At 34.5% G+C, this 27,602-nt stretch overlaps 1 protein-coding gene across 1 annotated transcript; it reads left to right on the top strand.

The window, feature by feature from the left end:
• The first annotated feature begins 1,475 nt into the window (after positions 1-1,475).
• LOC132299467 (disease resistance protein RUN1-like) lies at positions 1,476-27,358 on the top strand. The gene is made up of 7 exons (XM_059796101.1): positions 1,476-1,614; positions 6,321-6,868; positions 22,511-23,612; positions 23,690-24,124; positions 24,222-25,103; positions 25,195-25,838; positions 27,127-27,358. Exons 2-7 carry the CDS (start codon positions 6,369-6,371, stop codon positions 27,128-27,130), a joined length of 3,567 nt encoding a protein of 1,188 aa, XP_059652084.1. The 5' UTR covers positions 1,476-1,614; positions 6,321-6,368; the 3' UTR covers positions 27,131-27,358.
• The last annotated feature ends 244 nt before the right edge of the window (positions 27,359-27,602 follow it).

Here is a 27,602-nt window from a genome sequence, read left to right as displayed (position 1 = left end):
TATAACTATACAAAGCAAAAAAGGAAGAACTAATTTGAATTGAATAATCCAAAAAAGTATGTTGAGTGCACATCCCAACGTGTTAATATAATTAATCCCTATTTCTAATACTTTCACATCCCTTCTAACATGACTACCCAATGATATATATATACAAAATCCCATATTTTAGTTTATTTCACTGTATCAATTCGTACAAGTATTTTGAATCAATAATTGATTTGAATTGAATATTCCCAAAATGTGTTTCAAGTGCACGTCCCAACATGTCAATTTGAATAATCCCAATCTCTAACACTACAACATCCCAAGTCTGTTCTAACATGCTGTCTGAGCAATAAAATTTATATTTCAACATATAAATTGATACATGTATCTCTTCTAAAAAAAAATCTAACATTTATAACTATACAAAGCAAAAAAGGAAGAACTAATTTGAATTGAATAATCCAAAAAAGTATATTGAGTGCACATCCCAACATGTTAATGTAATTAATCCCTATTTCTAATACTTCCACATCCCACATGACTACCCAATGATATATATATACAAAATCCCATATTTTACTTTATTTCATTGTATCAATTCATAAAAGTATTTTGAATCAATAGTCGATCGCAAATATTATACCCAACTTTTATTAGGGAAAAATAAGATAGAACATTGAATAGACTAAAAAAATTAAAACTATAAAACATACTCAATATCAGTAAGTTGTAGAGAATGTGTTGCTTTAAAATCTTTACCAAACCCCTCAACTTTGCCTTCACTTCCAAAGAAGACAATCAACCAGTCCACAAGTTTAGCTTCTACTTTGTGAAGAGAAAAAAATAGGTCATCTTTACAATATCCCTCAACTTTGCCTTCAGATCCAAACGAACCCCTTCAACCAGTTCAGAAGTTACCCTTGTATTTTGTGATGAGAAAAAAATGGATCACAATATACTCTATGATCACTTTCTCTTCGGCTTTGGCGGTATTTATCATGCACTTACAACGTTACAAAGAACTTCAGGACATTATAGCTATCCTTGGGTTGGACGAATTATCCAAAGAGGATCGTTTAACCGTAGCAAGAGCACGAAAAATTGAGCGTTTCTTTGTGGAGAGAGAGAGAGAGAGCTACCAAACATTTCAACCGAAGAAGATGAAAACATGAAAAAAAAATCGCGAGCCTTTTTTAAAATTGAAATGCAACTCAAATTTTGCCCCTTTTCTTGTTATTTGGTGGGTCCATACATATGGTATAAGAGGCAGTATCAAAATATATATGCTATACGCTTTTCACTTTTGGTATTTTTACTTTATACCCATTTGACTGTTTACCGGCTGCAACAGATTACTGTGGTGCTGGAGACGATTTTGGTCCTTCGCAAGGAGCCTTCCTCCGTGGACCCCACTCCCACTAATTATTACCAACTCCCGCTAATTATTACGGAGTAATGCTTATTTCATTTCCTCCTCTTCCCGAATTACCATCATCTGAAACTTTCCTTTCTTGGTCACACACTGCGTTCTCTCTCTCTCTGATCCATTTCTCCTCTCTCTACTCATCAATCAACAAAACAATTTCAATCCACGCAGCTGGAGGGAATTTTCTTCCGCAATTATAGGTAAATTTTCCTTCTGGATATCACCAATCGGTCATAATGGAGTGCCTTTCTTTTATTTTCTATTTGTATTTGAAAACTTTTACCCTGTTTATGTATAAGAGTATGTATCTGTGAATAAATAAAAGAAACTACATACATAATAAACTAAACTAATGGGTCTGATTTCTTCCTTCTTCTTGAGTTGAGCAATATATGTTGATGATTTGTTAGATCAGTCGTCTCTCTCTTTTCCAGATCAGATTAGTCACACCCTGATTAGTTGTTCTTCTTTTACTTTCTTATTATTGCTGACTCATGTATTGGTGTAAGATGAAAGTCTCATGGGATGTATGCAAAATTTTAGGATTTTATTCAGCAATGTATATATGTATATATTTGTATATATATAAGTGAAAAAAAAGGAAGAAAAAGACGAACATATAAATACATACATATATATATATATATATTTGTTATATAAAAGTGAAAAAGAAAGGAAAGAAAAAGTCAGAAATTGCAACTTCCTGTCTTTAACTCTCATTCACACACTATTTTCCACAAAGGTCAACTTAAACAAAGCATTGTTTGGTTGCGCAATTTCGAGGAAGCTTTGCTTTTATATTGGTTTGGGCTTACACATCAGTAGTAGTCTACGGGTTTGTCTAGACTGCACGTCTTTGTTCATTTTGTAAACTTTTGGGTTGTTTACATGGGCTTGCCCATTGTTTGGGCCGCCTGTTTGTAAATTTCTTTATTCCATTTATTCATACAAATTTAAACTCCCCAATTGAAAAAAATAAAAAAATAAAAATCTATGGTCAAGAAAAACCAATAGGAGTTTATTTATTTATTTTTTATTATTATTTTTACATAGGATTAATTGTTTAATTGGAGGGAAGATTGGAGATGATTGATTATGCCTAGGAATACTGCGTCTGGTGATAAATGCAGTCTAAAAAGATGAAAGGAAATTTTGAACATTTATAATTAGGTTGTTATGCTTTATGAGAGTGGGATAATTTAATAAATAATTAAATATGTATGTTGAGATGGATGTATGTCAAAGAACTGGATAAAATCAGAAATGAAGCTATATGATTCGATTTTTTGTTTTGGATGTAGCAGATGTTGATGTCTCTCCAGACAAAACTTTGTCAATGTTATCTTTTTTTGTCCTAGTTGAACTTTGTTGAGTTATTGAGTCTAAAATTGTTGTAATTTATTAAAGGGCAAAGCGCAATAAACTTTCCTGGACTTAGGACGTTTGCAATAAATCTCTCGTCTAATTTTTTGCCAAAAAACCTCCCTCAACTATCCGATCCGAGGGTCAGACCTGTACGTGGATGCAAGGGACTTGTAACTGAGTGGATGGAAAATAAGGCCTTATGTGTTTTAGATAAAAATGCCCTTATTCTATTATATAGGGCAAATTGTATAAAACCCCCTCTACTTTAAATTTTTGGCAAGAAACCTCCATGAAGAGGTTTTGATGACCCATCTTTATCTCTCTGATTTCTCCTCTTCTTCGTTCAGTTGCTTCTAATACATACTTTCAATCTTATTAGGGTTTGTTTTTTTCTCTTCAAGCAAACATATACGTTTATATGTATTTTCCCCTTTTATTTTATGAACGAATAGAGACTTTTCAATGCTTTGTTTTCCCTTCAATTTTGCAAAGCGGAAAAGAGAGAACCGTGAGTCGGAGAGGGGTCGTCAAAACCTCTTCAACTTCTTTTCATATTTATTTTTGGTATCTTTAGCGCACAAATAAAATATGAACGATTTAGGTAATTACGTGGCAGTTACATGTAAGATTCGGATTATCAGACATCTATTTCTACGTTTTCAAAGTCTTAAATGGTGGTTGCATGGAACTTTCGTTGAAGAGTAATGATATTTAAAATTTAAATCGATTTGTTAAAACGTATTTGTCTATTCAATTTTCTTTTAAAAGTAAATTCTAAGAGTTGATCATATCCCTTTGATAGAAAGTTAGAAACCAAATAAAATCTAAGAGTTGATCATATCCCTTTGATAGAAACCAAATAAATTTGCATAATAAATATATAAATATTTAAAAGTTTAGAATTATTTTGGGGTAAAGTGCAATAAACCCCCCACAACTATCAGCCAAAAGCATAAAACCCCCCTGAACTAAGTAATGCCCCTTGAACTATTGAAAAAATGCAATTTAAGGACAAAACTAAAAATTTCCATCACCGGAGGTGTTAGATTACCGAATTTCCCTTTTAATAAAATGACATCTTAAAAGTTACTATTACTGACGTGGCAGGTGCAATCTCAATGGCCAATAATATTGCGCCAACACATCGCCACCTCATCATCACCCACACCACACCACACCACGCGCTAATCGATCACCGCCCACTCAAAGCCTCTGTAATCACACTCACAGCTCTCCCTCTAAACCTTATAACGAACCCCATCGTCCATGGCAGCCATCACCACCTCTCTCTTTTATTTTCTTTCATTTTTTTCTTTCTCCCCAATCAACCTCTAACTTGGGTGAAGAAAAGAAATTGAAGGAAAGAAGAAATTCACTTGTTGAAACCCTAGCTTGTTGCATTGCAACATAGCAACTGTAAGACTCGAAATCTGCTCCTTTAATATTGATTTCCTATCCTGCAACTCTTTCTTGATTCCAGATTATTCACATACAATTTTTGGTTCTCAAGCTTCTTGTGTAGAAACTATGTTCCTTAACAATCTGTACATTACAAAAATAAAAATAAAAAATCAGACAAACTTGAATAGAGACTACCATTGACGCAAGGATTGCAAAATTGCCACTTCCCCGCCGGCGATATCACCAGTGCCTAATTCATAATTCATTCGATCTTTGAGTCTAAAACGGCAACATCAATTTTTAAGCCTGAATTCGAGTTTTCAACCGGCTTGCACCGCTTGTAGTTGATGACGATCACTCGATGTCCAGTCCACCGCCAAATCTAGAGAAAACTCTCAAAATCTCTTGATCTAAACGGCCGGAGAGTCCTTGAAGGAGTAAACCATATGGTGGAGACAAGTTGCGGCCATAGAGTGAGAGTTGTTAATACTTAGCCTTGGGTTCTTGTACAACTTGGAAGAGTTCAATGATTTCTTGGAGCTTTGGTGGGAGTTCTTCAATGGGTTGCAAGGTAATAAAGGCTGAAGATGATGAAGCATGTGGTTTGCTTTGTATGGTTTGTATTGAGAGATTGATTTGGATTGAAGATGATGAAGCAAGAATAAAGACGAAAACAGGGGGTGAGAGTTTCAATTTGGGGTTGCAATTAATTTAGCATTCTAACTTTAATAAGGGTAGTTTTGCCATTTTTAAATTACAGCCTAATCACATGCCTGTTTAAGGGAGATAATCAACAGGAACAGTGCCGCCGGACTTTTTTTGCAAAAAGAAGAATAGTTGAGGGGGTTTACTTTAAAAATGAAAGTTTAGGGGGTTTTTTTGGGAGAGAAAGTAAAGATCAGGGGGGGTTTATTGCACTTTACCCATTATTTTATTTATGTATTCATTTTTTGATTGATGCTATATTACGAGAGAGCGCCCCTTAAAAATACAAACGAGCTCAGCCGCACGATAAACCATTTGAAACTTTAGGAAAATGAAGAATAAGCAGACATCTGTCTCCCTAGTCAACAAATTTGAAACTTCATAACTCTTTCTTGACGTCTTGCCATAGGGGTCGAGAAACTATCCCACCATGCTTCTCACTTTTTACAGAGGTGGACTTGCAAACAAGCCGCTATTTGGTGGATGCCCACCTATATATGCTTCTTTTCTCTAATTTATTACATTCTTTTCATACCATTTTCAGGCTTTTTACCCTTTTCCCTCTGTATCTCCGTTATTCAATCAATATAAAAAATTCAATCTTTCTGGAGAAGTGATCGGCCAATCTAATACTGTAACCTACATCTTTCTTTCTTCGGCAATTATAGGTAACCCTTTATAACCTTTAAAATGCCCATTGGCTCATTGTCACAATTTAGTTAATTACATAAATATTTAGTACCAATAAGTTAAATTTTTTTTTTTTACCTCTTGTATCTTGGTTTGTATGCTTTAAAAGATCTAAGGTAAAGAAAAACCTATAAGATTTATTATTATTTTTTTTATTCACCGTAGGCTTAGATTGTTTAATTGGTGGGAAAATTGAATATGATGTTGATTGTGTAAAGTAATGCTTCTGGTGTATTATGTGATCAATGTAGTCTATAAAGTTGAAAGGACAATTTGAACATTTATTATCTAGTTATGCTTTATGAGAATTAATGTTGGTCGATTAAGAAATAACATATTTGTTCATAGAGTGGGTAAAATTTAAATATGTATATATGTTGAGATGGATGTATCTCTAGACTAGGGAGGATAAAATCAGAAATGAACTTATAATATTCTGTTTTCTGTTCTGGATGTAGCAGAAGGTGACCTCAAATGACTCGGACAAAATTTTATGTAGTCATTGAATTAAAATCTTTCTGAAGCCAGTTTAAAGCATTTGTATTTGTCTGCACTTTTTGTCACATGTGTTTTCCATTCAACCCTTGCCTCATGTATAATTTATTAAACCACATGTTTTGAAGTATTTTCCTTTTGTTCTTTCATATATAGGATTTTATTATTTTGTTTATTTCAATACATAATACTCCTTTTTTATTTTTTTATTTATTGACATCTTATACAAGTACTGGTTGTGCCTCTACAGATTACACATATCCCTTGTTCATTCATCCATCTCTTAGAGCTTTGTTCAATGCATATGGAAGCCTTTTCAACTCCGTGTTCTTATCACGTGTTCTTAAGTTTTAGAGGTGAAGACACCCGACACACCTTTACCGATCATCTCTATACAGCTTTGCTAAATGCAGGAATACGCACATTTAGGGATGATGATGGACTTGAGAGGGGAGAGAATATCTCCTTAGATCTGATAAAGGCAATTGAAGAGTCAAGCATTTCAGTAATTGTATTCTCAAAAGACTATGCATCTTCAACATGGTGCCTTGATGAACTTTTAAAGATCATTGAACGCAAAAATACTGTTGGTCATATGATTCTGCCCGTGTTCTATCATGTGGATCCATCTGATTTAAGGTGGCTAAAGGGAAGTTTTGGAGAAGGATTTGCAAAACACAAAAAGAGATACAAGTTGGAGTCAGATGAAAGAAAAGAGGAGGGCATGAATAAGATAAGGAGGTGGAAGGAAGCTTTGAGAGAAGTTGCAGATTTGTCTGGATTGCAATTCAAATATGGGTAAGCTCCTTCAAAAAAAAATTTCTTCAACCTTTTGGCACCATTTGGTTTGAGCATTTATAAAGTTGAATATATATTAGTGATTCATTAGTTGCATGCCTTTTGATTCTTATATTACCACCCCTCCAAATTTTTTTTTAATAAATTATAATATTTATAACTTATAGTACAACTGTCTGGAAATATTAATAATTTTTCCTTGAATTATTTTTATATTTTTCAAATATTTGGCTCCATAAGTTCACTTTTGTGTAAAAATCCCTTCGAGTGATCTATATTTACAACTTGCAATTGACAACTTAATTTTCTTCCATTTCCACTTTCCTAATTTCAAACTTTTAAATATAACATTAAACATTTTGAAAATTTAGGCAAAATGCAAAAAACTCCCATCAACATTTTCACATTTACAAATAACTCCCCTGACTAGAAAGAATAGAATTCAAAATGAATACATTCAACACCAATAGGAGATAAATTGAGAGAAAATCAATTAAGATGGTTTGGTCATGTATAAAGAAGAGTGATATAGAACACATAGAGGATACTGCTAGGGGAAGGAGAATACTAAAATTAATGTTGGTAGAATTAGTAAGTTAGGATTTGTTAACATATGGTTTATGATCTTGGATATAAGGATGGAAAAAAATAGAGAAATACTTCCCTGCACCGGTAATACTACATCATCCATGCCATCAACCAATTATATATTGTCACGTAATTAAAAGTGTTTAATTTTAGTGAGTCCTATTACTATGTGTCAGTGTGTAATCAATTGGTGATACCATGTCTTTAATACAATTGGAGCAATAAAGTATTTCTCAAAAAGATGATTCATGTAGCCAACTCCAAGTAATTGGGAAAAGGCTTTGTTGTGTTGAGTTGAGTAAAAATAACTCTCTCGATCTATCAATTGACAAAAAGATGCCTTGTACTATTGTAGAACCCTGCAAATTGCCCCCGCCATTATTTGTGGTTAAAATAAGGAAGGAAACAAGTTGTATCAGATCCTGACAAAAAAATAAAGAAGATAACACTAGGAAACAAGTCAATGGTAACATAAGATTCCTATTTAAAAGCATTAAAAAGGAGGAAAAAAATGATATAACGAAAAAGATCGAAAGGACTATTATGGACATCATGTTAATGGTTTTTATTTAGAATATAAGGCGTGTTTGTATATATTTTGATATTAATCCTCTTTTAAAAATGTTGGAAATCATATCTATAAGTTGACTCGATGATTGTGGTAGATTTATTGGGTCTTCATTATAGGCTAATATTTAGGCTTTTGTTTTGGGATTTGATTTTTATTCTGATTTATTTTTTATTCTCTTTCCATATTTATAATTTTTCTCTTATATATAATGATAGTCAGGCTCTCAAATTGAGTACGCCAATTTTACAAAATTGCTTTTTGGTATCAGAGCCACTGTCGGAGATGGCGGGATAAGCCTCATCTTCGATGGCATATTCTATAGCATAATCAAATCTCTGTTATTATGTTAAGTCAGTCCATAAATCGTAGATATCATATATGCTAACAATATTAAATTTCTCATTTTGATAATCAGGTTATTAAACGGGTTAACATGTTAACTCGTTTAATAAACAGGTTGGGTTACTTTGCTTATTTTCTGCTCATGCTATTGAGTATAATCACTAGGGGTGGCAATACGTGTTCATGGGTTATAATCGCGTTATGTCGATGTAAAGGTATTATACTCAACAAGTAAATTCAAATCCGACCCATTTAATAATCGTTTCAGGAACCCTCAACACTAAAAGAATTGACATTCAATTCAATTCAATTCAATTTTTAAGAAGATAAATCATGAATGTTTGTTAATAATAACCTATCTTCGGTTGGCACAAATTATCTACCTACCTACTCTAAACTAATTTTGCAGAATAATTCATCTTCCTTAAGCATAAACTATAAAAATATTCATTCACAAAAACTGGTTTAAACACCATTGCATGTTCACTGTTCTTATTGTCATAAGAAGCCCTTAGCCGCCAATTTCAAACAATAAGAATAGTTTGAATTTAATTAACGAAGAATTAATTCTAAGATAAGATATTAATTTATCAAAAATTATTTTTATTCATTAAAAACCCAATTGCTTAGAAGATCTAAGTCAATTGCTCAAGAATCATGCATTCAATTATACATAAATGCCGAAAAATCCCAAAGTTTAGAACAATCAAACCATAGTAATTGGATTCGGGTTACATCAATGCCCTAAGAGAGGATTTAGCTACTCATAGAGATGGAGAATGTCATCTTTGTTGGTGTGGAAAACATCTCAATGGATTATAACTCCTCTTCTGTGGATCTTCTTCTTCAAATCTTCAAAGAAAACTCTAAAAACTCTAAAAGCCGCCGCTAGATCTGAAATATTGCAAGAGAGTTTTTCTGTGGCCTTTCACCTTCTTTTATAGAAGCATCTGACTTCTATCCCATCTTGGATGGGCTTTAGGTCTTCTGGGGTCATCTGGGCCCATCTGGGACTTAATAGGATGGATTTAGAATTAATCCCGCACTTAAGGAATTTGCCTAAAGAGAAAATGCTCAAGCACAAAATCTTATGCTTGAGCTTTTTGGAAAATGCTCGAGCACTAATTCCATACTTAGCCAAATTTCCATCAACTATTTTCGACGCGTCTTTTTCTTTAACACTTAGAAAATTTCTTGAAGTTGTGCCCGACCTTTTTCAACTTATGCTCGAGCTTTTTGAGAAATGCTCGAGCTTTTGCGTCTTGGATTTCCGAAGCGTATTTTCATCTTTCCAGGTGGATTTATGCTCGAGCCTTTTGAGAAAAGATCGAACTCTCGCAATTGGAATTTCTGAAGCATCTTTCATCTTCCCTAGGGAGTTAGTGCTCGAGTTTTTTGAGAAATGCTCGAACTTTTTATGTTGTGCTTGAGCATAAAATCTAGGGCTTGAGCATTTTTGCCTTAGTTATTTTTCTTGCTTCAGTCCACTTTGTGCTCGAGCACAACACAAATGGTTGTGCTCGAGCTCTAGCACTTGAACTTCTCCAAAATCCCGTGATTGACTCCAAACTTGCCTCGGATGGTCTGGTACAACTCCATAAGCTTTGGAAATAATCTTTAAGCTCCAGAATCACGATTTTTGTCCTGTTCTTCGGGAAATTACTTACAAAAGACAAATATACTAAAATCAGTATAAAACTGATAGAAGTATCACTTAAGGTCTCAACACATGCACGTTTAAGGCTTGAATATGCAATATTCAGCGTTATCACCCAACTTGCCAATACCATAGTGAAGAGCAGATTGTCCTACTAACTTTGTGAACATATCGGCAAGGTGATTAGTAGAAGAAACGAAGGAAGTATGGATAACTCCACATCGCACTTTCATCCTAAGAAATTGAATATCAACCTTAATATGCTTTGTCCTCTCATGAAGAACTGAGTCAGATGCGAGCATAATAGCAGACCGATTATCATAGAAGAGAGTTGATGAACTAAATACAGGGAATCCTAGCTCAGTCAATAGGGAACGAAGCCAAAGATCTCACAAGTGCCCTAAGCCATGGCACGGTACTCTACCTTTGCAGAAGAACGAGACACAATGCTTTGTTTCTTACTTTTCCAAGAAATAAAATTACCCCGGTGAAAAGTACAGAAACCTGAAGTAGAGTGACGGTTAATCAGAGATCCAGCATAATCAACATCGGTGTAGCACGAGATAAGAGGCTGTGGTGTGATTTTGTAGAATAGACCAAGTCCTAAGCAAGACTTGAGATACCGAAGAATTCGGTATACTGCATCTAAGTGTGAGGTCCGAGGAGCATGCATGAACTGAACTAACTCACAACACTAACTGCAAATATGAGATCAGGTCTAGTGTTTGTTAGATAAATTAAGCGGCCAACAAGGCGCTGATAAGCAGACGGATCTGGAAGAAGGTCTCCAGACTCGGCATAAATCCGATGCGTCGAATTTATAGGAGAGGAAGCAGGACGACACCCAAGCATATCAGTGTCCTGTAGGAGGTCTAATGCATACTTTCGCTGAGAGAGCGAAATGTCATGCCTAAAGCGTGCAACCTCAATACCAAGAAAAAATCGAAGAGGACCTAAGTCTTTAACCTCAAAAGCCTGTCTAAGGTCTATTTTTACCTTTACCTTGTCAATGAAAGCTGCATCATTTCTTATGACTATTATGTCATCAACATATACTAAGATAATGGCACAACAATTTTATAGACTACGACGAAAGAAGCATGTGTGTTCTGAGTGACATCGAGTGAAACCCATAGAAATAACTACATCACTGAATCGGTGAAACCATGCCCGAGGTGATTGCTTCAGTCCATATAAGGATTTTAGAAGGCGACACACTTTCCCAGAATACTCCCCCTAAAGCCAAAAATCAAAAGAGGATCCATATAAATTTCTTCTGTCAAATCCCCATGAAGAAAGGCATTCTTCACATCTAACTAGTGAAGAGGCTAAGAGGAGCAAGTCGCTAAGTAAATAAGAAGGCGGACAGTAGTCAGCTTGGTGACCAGAGCAAAAGTAGCATTAAAGTCCTTCCCCGGAGTTTGTGTAAAGCCCTTGGCGACTAGCCTAGCTTTATATCGATCAACAATACTGTATGGTTTATATTTAACTGTAAATACCCATTTACAACCCACAGTCCTCTCTCTTTGTGGTAAAGTAACAAGATCCCATGTCTTATTTTTCTGCAAGGCATCCATCTCAGCAGCCATGGCTGCTGTCTAATGTTGGTCTTGCAAAACCTCATATACAATTCGAGGGATGGAAATAGCTGAGGTGGCAGCAAGGTAGGCCCGGTAATTATGTGAAAGTCCCTGATAAGAAACAAACTGGGCAATAGGATGATTAGTCACACAAGTCTTTTTACCTTTGCGGAAAGCAATAGGAAAATCAGAATCAGAAGTAGGCGATGCGAGATCTACAATAGAAGTATGCAAGGTAGGATCTGAAGTAGAATTGGGAATGGCAAGGTTAGGATTACCTGTACCATAAGAGGACAGTGATACGGTAGCATGAGGGGGATCTCATGGGCGATGAGTGTATACGCGAAGCTCAGGCTGAGTCACAGGAGGAGATGTTGAGGATAGAATTGATGCAGGCCGAACTATTGGGAATGGTAAGGTTAGGATTACCTGTACCACAAGAGGACAGTGATACGGTAGCATGAGGGGGATCTTGTGGGCGATGAGTGTATACGCGAAGCTTGGGCTGAGTCATAGGAGGAGATGTTGAGGATAGAATTGATGCAGGCCGAGCTAGGGGTGAGAAAGTCACTGATGGAGTAGAAAAAGACGGAACTTGCAAAAAGGGTGTGCCAAATAAGGGAACATCTTCGAAAAAAGTGACATCAAGAGAATGATATATCCGACAAGTACTAGGGTCATAACAACGGTACCCTTTCGACATAGTCGAATAACCGAGAAAAATGTAATGAATAACTTTATCATTAAGCTTTGTACGGGTAGGATGTTGGTTCTGAACAAAACATGTACATCCAAAAACACAAGGAGTAATAGGGAAAAGGGTGTTGTATGGTCGCAAAATATGTAATGGAACCTTATCCCTTAAAGTTCAACAAGGGGTTTGATTAATCAAAAAAGTTGTAGTGAGAACTGCCATATTCTAATAAGATTGAGGAACTGCATACCACGTAAAAGACACTGAACAACATTCATGAGATTACGGTTTTTACGTTCTGCCACTCCTTTTTGTTCCGATGTATAAGGGCATGTTAACTGATGAAGAATCCCCAATTGATTAAGATGAGACCGAAAATCATTAGAGATATATTCCCTCCCATTATCTAACCAGATGGTTTTAATAATAGTATTAAACTGCTTTAATCATTTGTAAGAAAGAAATAAATGTAGACAATATTTCAGAACGTGACTTGAGTAAATAAACTCAAGTACAACGAGAGTAATCGTCAATAAACGTCACATAATATTTATGACCAGAGTAAGAAGTAACAGGGGAAGGTCCCTATACATCAGAATGAATAAGATCAAATAAACAAGGACTACGACGCATGGGTGAAATATAAGAGGTGCGTGTGTGTTTAGAAAGCTCACACACAACGCATCGAAACTGATGGATTCTGTAAGTTGTTCGTAATGCATGAAACAAAGATACCAAATGCTGAAAATTAGCATGTCCTAGACGAGCATGCCATAAATCAAGAGTTTGGTTCGTAAAAGAATGCCTTCCATAGTCTGGTAAAATGGAAGCATGTGTAAGAATTGGAGTTGTCCCAAAGATGTATAGCCTGTATACCCCCCGCCAAAAATCCTCTTCGTAGCTAAGTTCTGAAAAACACAGTGATCAAGAAAGAAAGTCACTGAGCAGGCCAAGGAATGAGTTAAGCGGCTAACAGATAATAAGTTAAGGGAAAGGTTAGGCGTATGAAGAACAGACTGTAAAGATAAATCAGGAGATAAAAACAGTACCCTTACTAATGATCAGTGAAAAAGAATCATCAGCAAGGTATACCTACTCGGAGGATGCTTCCATATCCGAAAAATATCGAGACTCACCAGTCATGTGATCGGAAGCACCAGAATCTATGACCCAAGTTGGAGGAACAATACCAGACTAAGAGGCATGGAATGCAGATGGGGTACCTAAGTGAGCTGCAGTTAGTGTAGCTGAAGGGATGATACCTAAGTGAGTTGTAACAGATATAGCTAAAGGGAGATATGCCTATGAGAAATGATCTCGGATAATATAACCAATTTGTGTATGCAACTGATGCATATCAATACATCTTGGCGGAGGAGCAAGTGGCTCATGGGCACCAAAGGACTTGACAATAGCAGCAGTAGAAGAAGTTGTAGTGCTACTAGATCTGAGGTGTGGGTAAAGCTGGAAGCACCTATCCTTAGCATGACCAGTTTTTCCACAATGTGCACATATAGTAGAACTCCCCTTCCACGGTTATTGTTACGGCCACGGCTGTGAGTGATGGTCTATAAGAAGCGAATAATGCCATCTGATCAGTGTTAGGTGCAGGAAGTGTAGTAGGAGCCATTAAAAGTGTAACCTGACGTCGACGATCATCCCCATCAATAATAACAAAAGCCTCGAAAAGAGAGGGTAGATGTGTAGTATTCAGAATTTGAGCACGAATGGGCTCAAATTCTGGACGGAGTCCCATAAGAAACTGGTAAATCTGATGGCGCTCGTGTCTAGCCTTAATAATCCCTGCAGCCTCTGCTAAGATATCACCAAGGGACTCATAGTGAGCAAGTTCCTTCCAACGTGACTGAAGGAAGGCAAAGTAATCTGCAACTGACAGCTTCAAATCGTCTTGGGTAGCTCGTGAGATATCTCGATGCAGCTCATAGATTCGGGCTTCATTACAAGCATGAGCATAAGTCTTAGTGAGAGCAATGCATAATGTGTGTACAGTTTCATGATACATAAACATATTATAAATACACTGTTCCATAGTCCCATTATGTAAACGTTGTGAGATATATATTTTGTAATTGGCAAATTTCCATGTCAAAACAAGTCCTGATCGAGTTGTAATTTCAAGTTACCATATCAAGATCGACATCAACTGCGGAATTAGAAGGTTGTTCGAAGATAGTAAACTGAGATCATCAAAACAGGAAAGAACAACACTTTTAGAGCCCGTTTACTAATGCTTGCACTTTCTTATTTTTGCTTTCTTCAAAAGTAAAATCATAATTTTCATTTCTGAATCTGAAATATAAAGTAAAAATATGTTTACTAATTTACCATGCTTTGAATATTTCAAAACAAGAACTTAAAAAGCAAGTTCAATAATTATAATTTTGATTTGGTTTTTTAAATTGACAATCAATGTTATATACTATCTCTCTCTCTCTCTATATATATATCATCACTACAAGACCCAGATCCCTGCAAGACCTAGATCATTGAAAGACTATATATATATATATATATATATATATATATATATCATCACTGTAAGACCCATATATCATCACTATAAGACCCAGATCACTGAAATCAAAGGGCATTGCAAGATCCAGATCCCCTTTGACCAAAGAAGCCAGTAGTGTAGATAGGTCTTAAAAGATAGAGAAATTGATTCCTGATTTAGAAGGAACAGGGGAAGCATGTTATTTCGACCAAAACTTTGTCATCTGGAAAGTGCATATAGAACTGGGGAGCTTGTAAGTTCAAGATTCTGTTCATTTCTTTTTATCGGGAGTGTTTATAGAGAGAGAAAGAGAGAGAGGCAGAGTCGTTCTAACATAAACCAAAGAAGATTTCAGATGTGGCGATGATGGCGGTGGTTGTGGACAGCGAGGGTTTGCTCTTTCAGTTTTTTTTTTTTTTTTGTGACTGGTTGAAGTTGATTTGGGTATATTGTTGATAGATTTTGATGTGTATGAGAGAGAAGAGAGATGGCTGTGGCAGTGGCTATGGTGGGAGGAGGTGGCAGTGGCTATGGTGAGTGATAAAGATGACAAGTTAGATTTTATTTTTTATTTTGGATAAATAGTGCTACAGTAGAGAAAGTAATTTCTACAAACAGTGTAGAAAATAGAGAAAGTGAGGATTTCTCACTTTCTCTTTTCTTCACAAAATTAAAAAGTACTTTCTTAAAATTAAAAAGTGAAAGTATTTTATTAAACATCATTTTTACTTTTGACTCTCAATTTTAGGAATTGATAGCAGAAATCAGGAATCATTCCTGTTAGTAAACAGGCCCTTAGGAAGTCGTTTCCCATTTAGGACACAATACCTACATGGTATGTTTTTCGAAGTCACCAAAAACAGAGGTTTCCAATGTTATATTTGAAATCTGTCAAGTGGGAACCGGTTCAAGAACCTTAGATTCGAAGAAAACCATTTTGTCTATTGGGAACCGGTTCCACATATTGGCTACCAGTACCACTGCTGTTTGAGATTAAGGTAACTTTGTCTTGTTTTGTTTCAAACTTCCTAGTTGGTTTAGAATATTACCAAAAGTCCTATACACGAAATTTTCTTTATTTTATGAATGATTAGGTCTTTGAAAATTTTATATAAACCTTGATATACATTTAGGTTTAGTACGACTTTTGCATTACAACTTCTTATTTCATAAAAGCCTTAGGAAGATTATTTTTGCAGAAAATTCAAGTTGATTTCTCTATCAGTCTTTCAAGAACATACACATAAACACAAGAGTGAGTTTAGAGTGTTGTTCAAATCCTGATCGTGATCAAAGTCTTGCATCTACAACGATCAGAGAAAAACAAATCTACTTCTACATCAAATTCAGATATTGAAGAACAGAAGTAAAAGCGATCATACTTTGAAAATGTCAAAGCATTCGAGGAGTGTTGTTTGATCTACCTGCAACCCTTCTATAGAGATCAAGAATAAGCCTGAGGTCAAGTGCTGTTGGACGGGACGTCGCAAAGCCAGAGGATTGTCAGCGATTGGTGTTTGGTAGAATAATAGGGTGTGAGCATGAGTTAAAGTTCAGTGTACTTTGTTTCAAACATAGTGGATCGGTTTACTTTGGACTGCACAGTCCACAAGGTTTTTCCCACTCAAATAATTGGTCTATTTCACTAATTAGGGTTTCCTCACTAAAAATCTTGGTGTCATCTGTAACTCTATTACTTTGCTTTATTTTATCTTGCATGTTATTAATTATTTAATTGCTAAAATAAGTAAAGTTAGAAAGACACAGATCTGTTTCTAAAAATACAAAACTTTCTAAATATTCCGCTGCGTACAACTCACAAACATAGGTTCAGCAGGTGTTGGTTTCTTAATAGTGCCCAATAAATATCCAGTTTTACTTCAACTCCCTAAATAAAGTCTCACTGATCTCGACCAAGACGAAAAAAATTTCCCATTTAATAAAATTGTAGTAATCATTTGGGCTTGGGAACTATGCCCGTAGGATGCGTTATCCTTAGTCTGATCAGATTCCATTTCTTAGATTGTGATGATATAGAATCAAATCGCAAATTCTTACCGAATTGCAGATTGTAAATACTGCTGTCTGCAAGTCACAAGGGCTGGAGAAGTCTTCTAAGTGATCAGCTCTGTCTGCAAGGGTGAAACTCGGCCAGACAATTCGTCAACATGTACTGACCTTGCGGAAGTCGACAGAGAATAAAAAGAGGCTGGAAGATTCGTCAACAACACAGAACGACCGAGCCAGTCATTGGTTTAGAGAGAGACTCGTCTACCACATGAAGCGATGGAGGGAAGAAGAAATACCCTCGAAGGGGTTTGGTTTGCTTGGGTGTGGTTTAGTGGTTGGTGACTGAAAAATTTGAAGAACACAAAAAAAGGAGAGCATGAACCAAGAGAAGAAGAAGTAGAGATCAAGCAGTGGAGTGTGTGTCGTGTTCTTAGCTCTGATACCAAGTTGAATGTAAAAGGCTCTTATAAGCCACAAATTCTCATTAGCCATACTCCTAATTTATATTATAGACTGGATATTACATTAGTGGAAAGTAAATCAAATCACTGATCGTATGCCTCTAATAGGCACATGATGAAAATAATATCATATAAAATCAAATTAAGATCCGATCAAATCCAATCCCTAAAGATACTCCCAATACAGATCAAATCCCTATATTTTCTCCCAATATGGTCCAACATATGTTTCAATTTAATTTTTGGGTGACGATGAGGTTTGAATTCATGACATTGGCTACTTTGATACCATGTTAACCATCATCTACTCTAAAAGTTTAAGATATTAGAGAGGATGTACTTTAAATCTTATAAAAAAAACATCAACACTTAAAAATTTGAAGCACTTCATTGCATAGACAATAACATCCATAACATATCATCATATCATATAACAATGTCAAATGAGTAATAGACTGTGATACCCCCTAATTTCGGAACACGGGTTGATCAAATCCGCACACAAAATTAAAGGATATCAAAACAATTAAAGTATTTCAAACAAGCACAGAGTACAAAAAGAAAATAAAAAAGAATAAATAACCCGCTGAATGAAAATCTATTAAATAATAATCCATTAATAATTCTCCAATGGTTACAACTCGGAAATCCCGTAACTTAAGGACCCCTTAACCAAAATCCACTATCCAGAAATTCATCAATAAATACTGAAGTAATAATATCCTACTTTGAAATAAAATAGAAAGAATGGATAAGTTCTCCAGCTGCGGATCCTCAACCTTGAGACTTGGACCTTCTAATAACCTGAAAAATAAATTGTGGATTAAACCCACGAGCAAGCTCTCTCTACCAGGCCTCTGAAAACCAATAAAAAGATCATCTCTGACTAAAGCCAATCCTACTAAAGTCTTTTATCTTTAATATACAATGATACATACATACATATATATATATATATATATATATATATATACATACATATGTATATATAATTATATATAATACGATAGTCACATCTATTACTAGGTTCATAAATTTCAAAACCATTAACAATGATTAAATAATAATCATACCTAGACCAATCCATCATTTCTTTAAAAAAAATTCATTAACCTTAATCACATCCTAGACAGTTAATTAATCATTTAAACAATAGAATATAATTAAATGAATATTATATTTAATCCAAAACCCAATAATGATTTAATTATTTAAATCACACAGTCAATATCTAGGTTTTGACAAATCATCCATGTCTCTACTAATATTATTTTATTAATATACATAAAATAATATACTAATTTGTAATTACTAGAATATTCTACTTTAAGAATATATAATCCTAATCCAACCTATACATATATTAACCTTAGATGGAAATTTAATCGTTTAACACATAGCAATTTAATTACGCTTTGGCAAATCTACTATGCCATTATAAATATATTTATTTATATATTGGCAATTCAACCATGTTTCCTTTAAGTATATTTTATTTATACATTGGCAATTCAACCATACCTCTACAAGTATATTTATTTATACATTAGTAATTCAACCATGCCTTTATAAGTATATATATATTTATACTTTAAAACTAACAACTCATCCATGCTTCTTATATATGTATTTTATTCATACAAATATTTAGGCAATATATTTACGCCTTTGGCAACTCATCCATGCCTACAATTCAACCACGTACCAAACCTTAAAAGTTAATTTATCGACCAAACAATTCTTACATAGGCAAATTAACTTATCAACAAAACAACTTATACCTAGGCATTCCATGCATATCATATGCATATAATTAATTTAATAACCAACCTATCTAGATATATCAAATAAGACTAATAATATTAATTATCTTAAATAATATATACATATACACATATATTATTTAATATATATATATATATGTGTGTGTGTGTGTGTGTGTGTATAACACCTTCCGTAATAATCCTTAATTATTTAAAATCATATATACATATATATAAATAATTATATATATATAGATGTCCATCCATACAACTCATAAATTAATTAAACCAGATATAAATATATATAAATAAATGTGTATATATATATTCCTCCTTCCATCACCAATATATTAATTTAATTATATTTATGCAAATTAAATGCTACTAAATATCGTCATAAATGATTTTCCATAAATACTCCATCTCGGTTTAAATAATTTTTCGACACTGTCTTACTAAAACGTAAATATCTCCTAGTATGATAGGAATCTGATAATGAAATTGATACCATTGAAAAGAGAACAAAAAATCCTTAAATTTGAGCTCAAGAATGACCCAATTTCGATTTAGAATGACTGAGTTATGACCGTTTAAATTTCGAGTAACAAAACAGGCAGAATAATAGGTTAAGCTCAATCGCTACTGTGAGCGCGATCTCACTGGATTAAATACGACACGTGGCGCACTCTGATTCACTACTGCATCAACTCTAATGGTTCGCGCCGTACCAAATTATTTCTAAGTTGACTACACCTAAACTATGGTTCAAATTCACACGTGCACCATACTATCATGTGCCCCGCCACACCTGATCAATCCACCATCCATCAACTCCACCCACGGCCCAGATCAGCCTGTGCACCACATTATCATGCGCCGCACCGCATCAGATCCTCCGCCGCTTCATCAAATCATCTCAGCCCTTCATGATCCGCGCACACCGTAATACCATGTGCCGCATCGCACTGGATTAAACCCCTATGTTGATACGCCAATTCCACAGAAGCCACCAGTTTATATATATAACAATTTTTATATATAATTATACCCAGAATAATTATAAAATAATTAAAACAATTATTTGAAAAATAAAAACCCAATCCAAAAAATTCCATAAAAATCCCAGAAAATTTCAAAAAAATTCTAGAAATTCTAGAAACCCTAATTACCCATCTTGGGTCACAGATCAACCTATATGTTGATTTTAAAATATATATACAACACCTACATATATCAATTAAAATCCAATAATTCAAAAAAAAATCAAATAATAATATATGCTTTTAATTATTCCGATCTAACCATGATTTTTAAGCAAATAAAATTAATCTATACATTGATACTCAAGGTGAAATCCTTATCAGTTTTAAGAGGAAAGTTAGAGAAGAACTTGCCTGAAGGTTTCGAAACGAAACCAACGCTTCAAGTTTTGATTATGTCTTTCAATTCCGGCGTTTTCTTTCTCTGATCCGGCCTCATCTTCACCAGCCTTCTCTTCTTCTTCTCTCTCTGTCTCTCTTATTTTCTAACGAAATTTTTTTTTAACCCTAAAGCCTTATGTGTATATTTATACACATAAAAATCCAAATCCTATTCCTAGTATGACTACCAAATAAAAGAAATAATAATTATTAAATAATATATATACACATATATTATATAGTATATATTTGTATATTTCCTTCCATATTAATCCTTAACTAATTAAATCATAAACATATATACATATATCAATAAATATATATATATATATATATATATATATAATTATGTATATATAAATATAATTAATTAATAATTATTATGTAAGGAAATATATATATATATACATAATTTTATATATATAAAATTATGCAAAGATAATTATTTAAATATCTTTATAACCATAGCCCTTATTAATGAACCCAACAAGGCTTCCTTCAAGCCCGAGACCACATTCATTGGTCCCACTCCTCTTAAGCCCAATCTAATTAAAATTAACAATTAAAAAAATTAAATTAAAGTTAATAATTACAAATAATTAATAAACAATTCACACAAGCATAAATACACACAAAGCAGTCCACAAATATAACCAATTCAATCAAAGCATTCCACAAAGCAAAACACCATATCAGTTCAACAAATATAATCACGAAATATAATCTAATTAAAATAAGATAATTAATCTAAGCACTCAATTAAATAAAACAAATCATTTTAAAATAAAATAAAAGTAATTAATTCTAATTAATAAATCCTTTAAAATATCGGGGTATTACATTCTTCTCCCCCCCTAACAAAAGAAATTCCGTCTTCGGAATTTACGAATCCATGAAATGAAAACTTTGATTATTTAATTTCAAATTTTATTTTTTCTTTATCCGTGTGAAAATTAACCCATCCACACATACTCATAATTAGCAGGCATATCTCGTAATTAGGTAATTCCATATTTATATAATTGATAAATATAAGTACACACTAGAGACTCTCACTGGACTAAGGCAATCTCAACCGAATAGTGGGTATCTCATGCAAAACGCACACAAAGGTGGTCACGAGTCCTCCTTCTACCAGGCCCATGCATCCTTAAATCCAGCTACCCATCTCAATCGGTAATATACGCCTCCATCCTAACCACTGATCTTGAGACTCAAGTTCATATCGTGGCACATATCTATACATATATAAAATCCATTCTATCCAAACATAAAAGTAAACTAATTGTTAGAATAGACACGAGACCCAAAACGAACCTGGCCCATAAGCTTATTTTCTGGGCATGACTTGAGTTTTGATGTTAGATCAGGTTTGATTGTAGTCATGTCCACAAAGTTAATATTTTGTCCCCGTAATATCGGTCTCGTGATTAGTGGATCACGGTTATTTAGGGATTTTAATTTATTTGACTTTATTTTATTTTTTTATTGTAACCCTACTTGGTATATATAAATACAAGTGTGCCTACACTCAATTAGAGGCAAGCAATTACACAATTTATTTTTTCTCTTTTAAGACTGCTAACTATTGTAATTTAGTGGTATCACTTCTATCTCCTAAAGTACATGGTTGAGGATTCAAGCTGCCATTGAAATAGAGTCAGTGTGTGATTTATTTGTCAGAAAAAAAGGAAAGAAAACGGTAGATGAAGTTTTAAGAATTGAAATTTCTTATCATGAAGTTGCTTTACCAAATTAGATTCAGAATTTTGCCAATAGTATTGCATCTTGCTACCTTTGTCTCTTTCTTTGTTTGTTTCTTTCTCTTTTCATATTCCTTTAACATATTATTAACTTTCTATTTATTCAATATTGCCACAAAATTCAGCATGCTACATTATTATATTCGGGAGGTACTGGCCAAACTAAACAGCATGAAAAATTTATCTGCTTCATTCATTTTCAACTCAGGACATATTTGATTTGATTTCTTCTTTTTCTTTGTCTTTTTCCCCCTCCTATTCGCGCTGCAATTCGTAGGTATGAGTCAACTTTCATCCAGAAAATCATTAAAGAGATTGGGAGAAAATTGAATCGTACAGTCTTGAGTGTTTGTCCATGTCCAGTTGGATTAGATTCTCGTATAAATGACATAAATTTGTGGCTACAAGATGGATCAAACAAAGTTGACATAATGGCAATAGGTGGGATGGGAGGAATTGGGAAGACAACGGTTGCCAAAGCTGTCTATAACCTAAACTTTGATAAATTTGAAGTTAGCAGTTTTATTGCAAACATAAGCGAGAGTTCATCAAAACCCAAAGGTTTGGTTTATTTACAAAGACAGCTTCTTTCAAATATTTTAAAGGGAAAAATGGTAAAAGTTAACAGTGCTGATGAAGGAATCATGAAGATCAAAGATGCTATTTACGGCAAAAGAGGTTTAGTTGTTCTTGATGATGTGGATCAAGCAGACCAATTAAATGCAATACTCACAATGCGAGATTGGTTTCATCCAGGAAGTAAAATTATCATATCAACTAGAAATGAGCAATTGCTGAAGGCAAATGAACCATATAAGATTTATAGAGTTAAGGAATTAACCCACGATGAATCGTTACAGCTCTTCAGTTGGCATGCCTTTAAACAAGACCGCCCCATTGAAGGTTACATGGAGCACTCAAAAAGCGTTGTGAAGTATTGTGGAGGGATTCCTTTAGCTCTTCAAGTTTTGGGTTCTTCTCTATTTGGGAGAAGTGTCAATGTGTGGGAAAGTGCATTAAAGAAATTAGAAGCAATTCCTGACAGTGAGATCATTAAAAAACTTAGAGTAAGCTTTGATTCTTTACAAGATGACCACGACAAAAATTTGTTCCTTGACATAGCTTGTTTCTTTGTTGGAAAGGATATAGATTTCGTAGTAATAGTATTGGATGGCTGTAAATACTTCACAAAATTCGGGATTGACAACCTCATTCATAGGTATCTCTTAACAATCAATGAAGATAACAAGCTGACAATGCATCAGTTGCTTCGGGACATGGGAAGAGATATTGTACGTCAAGAATCAGACAAGGAACCAGGAAAACGCAGCAGGCTGTGGCTTCATGAGGATGCCTTAAATGTATTAAGAGAAAATACGGTAAGAATTATGCTTTCTATGTCTATTTCAATGTTTTTGTTGCATAGTGTGCTTACTTAATGAGTCCTCTTTACCAGGGAACAGAAACCATTGAAGCCATCATCCTCAACTTGCAGATGTCAGAAGAAGATAGGCCACTTGGAAGATTCAGTTTAAACAATTCAAAAAGACACCATTCCAATGATTTTCTTGATGAATCAACATCGCAACAACATAGCAATTGGTGGAAGCAACTAGGCTTCTCTGTAACTTCTATCTTGACAGGGTCTTCTTCCACATCAAATGTAGTAGACTTACAAACCCATGCATTTTCAAGGATGCACAATCTAAGATTGCTGAATCTCAGTAATGTAAATCTCACTGGAAACTACGAACATTTTCCTAGGAGGTTGAGATGGTTGTCTTGGTGTGGGTTCCCTTCGAAATTTATACCCAATGACTTTCCTATGGAGAGCCTTGTTGTTCTTGAGATGCAATATAGCAGCTTGAAACACGTTTGGAAGGAAAACAAGGTATGATATTAAGTTATTTATTTAATGTTTTTTCTTTTCTTTGGGAATTAATTGGAATATTCATATATACCAGCTAATTTCTTACTTTTTCTTACAGTTTCTCAAATCATTGAAAATCCTCAATCTCAGTCATTCCCATTGCCTGACCAGTTTGCCTGACTTCTCACAAGTCCCTAATCTTGAGAGCTTGATTCTTGAAGGTTGCATAAATTTGATTGAGATTGATGAATCCATTGGGGAATTGGGAAGACTAGCTTTTTTGAATCTAAAAGATTGCAAAAATCTTAGGAAGCTTCCGTTGAAAATTTGTCACCTAAAATCTCTTTTAACTCTCAATCTCTCTGGTTGCTCAAAGCTCTTCCAGGTTCCATACAACCGGTATTGGGGATCAGGATCAATAACCCTCAGTTTTTCCCATATTTCTTTACCATCGTTGTTAGTAAGTTTAAGTCTTGCAAACTGCAATCTATCGAACGATGCTATTCTATGTCAGCTTGTCAACCTATCCTCATTGGAGTACTTGGATCTAAGCAGAAATTCATTCTCTAGGATACTAAAGAGCATCAACTTTCTCGCAAAGCCCAAGCTCAAGCACCTGAATATAAGCCGAAATCCAATCTCTCGGATATCAAAGAGCATCAAGTTTCTCACTATGCTTGAATCACTTAGATTAGTGAATTGCACACGACTCCAGTCACTTCCGGAACTTCCAATGAATGTAAAGTACTTGGACATAACAAAATGCAGATCATTGGAAAAGTTAACAAATCTTCCAAACCTGTTGAGTTCACTTTCCATGGAAGCAGATGGCTGTGACAAACTCATTGAAGTTCAGAGAGTGTTTAAGTTAGAACCCATTGGAAATAATGATGCAGAAATGATCAGTAATTTGGGCTTGTCCAACTTGGAATTCTTGGGAAATGTTGAGGTGTACTTGTTCAATAACATGACACAAACTGGAAGAAAAGTTTCATTACAGGTTTGTTCCCTCTCTCCCATCCATCTCTCATCTCTCTCCCTCTCCCATCCATATCTATGAGAGTTAAAAATTATGATTTCCATGATTGCAGGGACTGTACGAATGTGGTATATTTAGCACTTTTGTTCCTGGGGCCGAGGTTCCAGGCTGGTTCAGGTTTAAGAGCACGGGATCTTCAATATGTTTCAGGTTACCTTCACTTACTAATCTCAAGATCCAAGGCTTGAAAGTATGTGTTGTCTATGCAAGTACTGAGGGAGTTTCCAATCTCATTACTTATTGGAAAGACTTCTATATTAAAATTAGTAATAGGACCAAGGATCTGAAGTGGATGTACAGCCCAACGTTCATAGGCATTCCAGATGATGAAAACAAAGATCATATGATATGGTTAAGCAATTGGCAGATCAGGAATCAGTTGGAAGTTGGTGATGAAGTAATAGTTTCAGTGCTCCCGTGGCCTGATTACGTGATAAAGGAATTTGGCATCGATGTCGTATTTGAGCAAGAAGATAAGAGTACCAGCGGATGCAGCACCAGTCCCTATTGGTCAAATGTGGATGAGGTAGATTGGTCTGCATATCAGTTGACAACAGGCGTGTACTCCCTCAACCATTATGATACTCGCTTCCGTCGGTTATTCGCATACGATTTCTTTACTGGGGACTCTGAAGAAACTACTAGTGTGGTTACAGTAACACCCCGATGGAAATGTGCGGCAGCAACGCCAATTATGTAGGTTTTCTTCTCTCTCGCTCTCTAAATGAAGCAAATGGAAGCTATTTGTCTATAAAAAAAATGTTTGTTGTAAGTTATGAATCCCATTTATATGTATGTTACCAACCTACGTCATATATGTCGTCAGCGAAGCCACCTACAACACCAACACCCACTCCTTCTTGTCATCATCTTCTTCTTCTTCTACGGTCTCTCACTCTCATTGAGAAGACCCATCCAGCCACCACTCTCAGGTCGATCAGATACCCTATATAAGATATTTAATTTTGCCCCCTTTGTCTGAAATTAGAATTGTGTATATATATATATATATATATATATATATATATATTATATGCATATGATCAATTCTAAAAAATTGGGTTTTCTTTTTATATTGATTTGTATGTGTGTAAATATAAATATATGCGTGTTTGTGTTTGTTATATTTGTCAGTCTTCAATGATCCTGCTGGGTATATCTGTTGTTCTCTCTTGCAAATTAGGACCTCCTGTTTGTTCGAGTGTACAAAACGATTTCTGGTCTCTTTCTCACAAACACACACAGAAAATGCTTGAGGAGGTTTGGAATTACATTTCATCTTTATTAAGCCAACTGAGAATAAACTAATTAAGTAAAGTGCAAGTTGTGGAAATTTGATAATCATAATTGAATGCGCTGATCCATAGTTAGTGCAACTGTGGCATATGGATGTGTAATGTGTAATGAGATAATCCATAGTATTGATACCGATGACATCCTTCAAAACAGGTATTACATTTAGGCTCGTTTTTTTCTAACATAATATATTTTTCAAATAAGTTTTTTTCTTTTTTTTCATGTAAAATATTTTTTTATTTATATTTTTTTGGTGTTTGAAAAAGGTCTAGGTCCGAGTCCATCGGGCAGGGCTAGTAAACTAACTTGTCAAAAATTATGAATAAGTTATTTTTGTTAAGTTTTAATATATATTTTTTTTGACAAATATTTTACAACCGTCAAACACTTTATTGACAGTCAAACACTAGAAAATAAAAAATATATATATATTTTTAAAAATATTTTACATCCAAACAAACAGAGCTTTACAGATGACATTTTTCATAATTATTTTTCTAGCGTTTTGGTTCACATTAACTACGATGTAAAACATTAAGTTGTTGATTTTACAGAGCATAGCTTGAATGAATAACTTTTTATGTTTGTTATTGCAAAATGTAGTTTTGATTTGATTTACATATATGAATGCTGCTATTAATGGAAGTAATAACCTATTAACTTATTCAGTGAATGGCTGATTGTGCAGGTGAAAGCTCAGCGCGGGGAACGAAGCTTTGATCATATATATATATATATATTTTATATGTATACTTAATTTCTGTTTTGGTGTTCAATAAATAATTCAGTTGACATGGACCTGTTGGTTTTAATCAAGTTACGATGTGGGATTTGTAAGAGACTTCTGAATGCTGGTTTGGTGAGCAGTTTTTCTGTTACTATTACTACTACTTTCTATTTCATAATTTTTTTTTTCCTAATGGAGGAAAATTTTATAGATATAAACAGTAAAAATATAAAGGATTCATGGGGCATACCCCACACCAAACAGAACTTAAAACAGGCAAAACATGCCTAACCACATCTTAGTGGAGAACACTAAGAACATCTTGAAGACAAACCCCCAAGATATCCATAATTTCCCATAAGATACCTTTCGCTAAATCAGTTGAAGAAGTATAAATATCATTGTGTATTTTAGCATTCCTCTCCTTCCACAAATAG

Source organism: Cornus florida, unplaced genomic scaffold (assembly GCF_030987335.1).
Source record: "Cornus florida cultivar Cherokee Brave unplaced genomic scaffold, ASM3098733v1 CherokeeBrave_3.0.0_Hap2_Chr03, whole genome shotgun sequence".
Lineage (NCBI taxonomy): Eukaryota > Viridiplantae > Streptophyta > Magnoliopsida > Cornales > Cornaceae > Cornus > Cornus florida.
The sequence above is the reverse complement of the archived record's forward strand: the minus strand, read 5'-3'. Positions and strand labels throughout refer to the sequence as shown.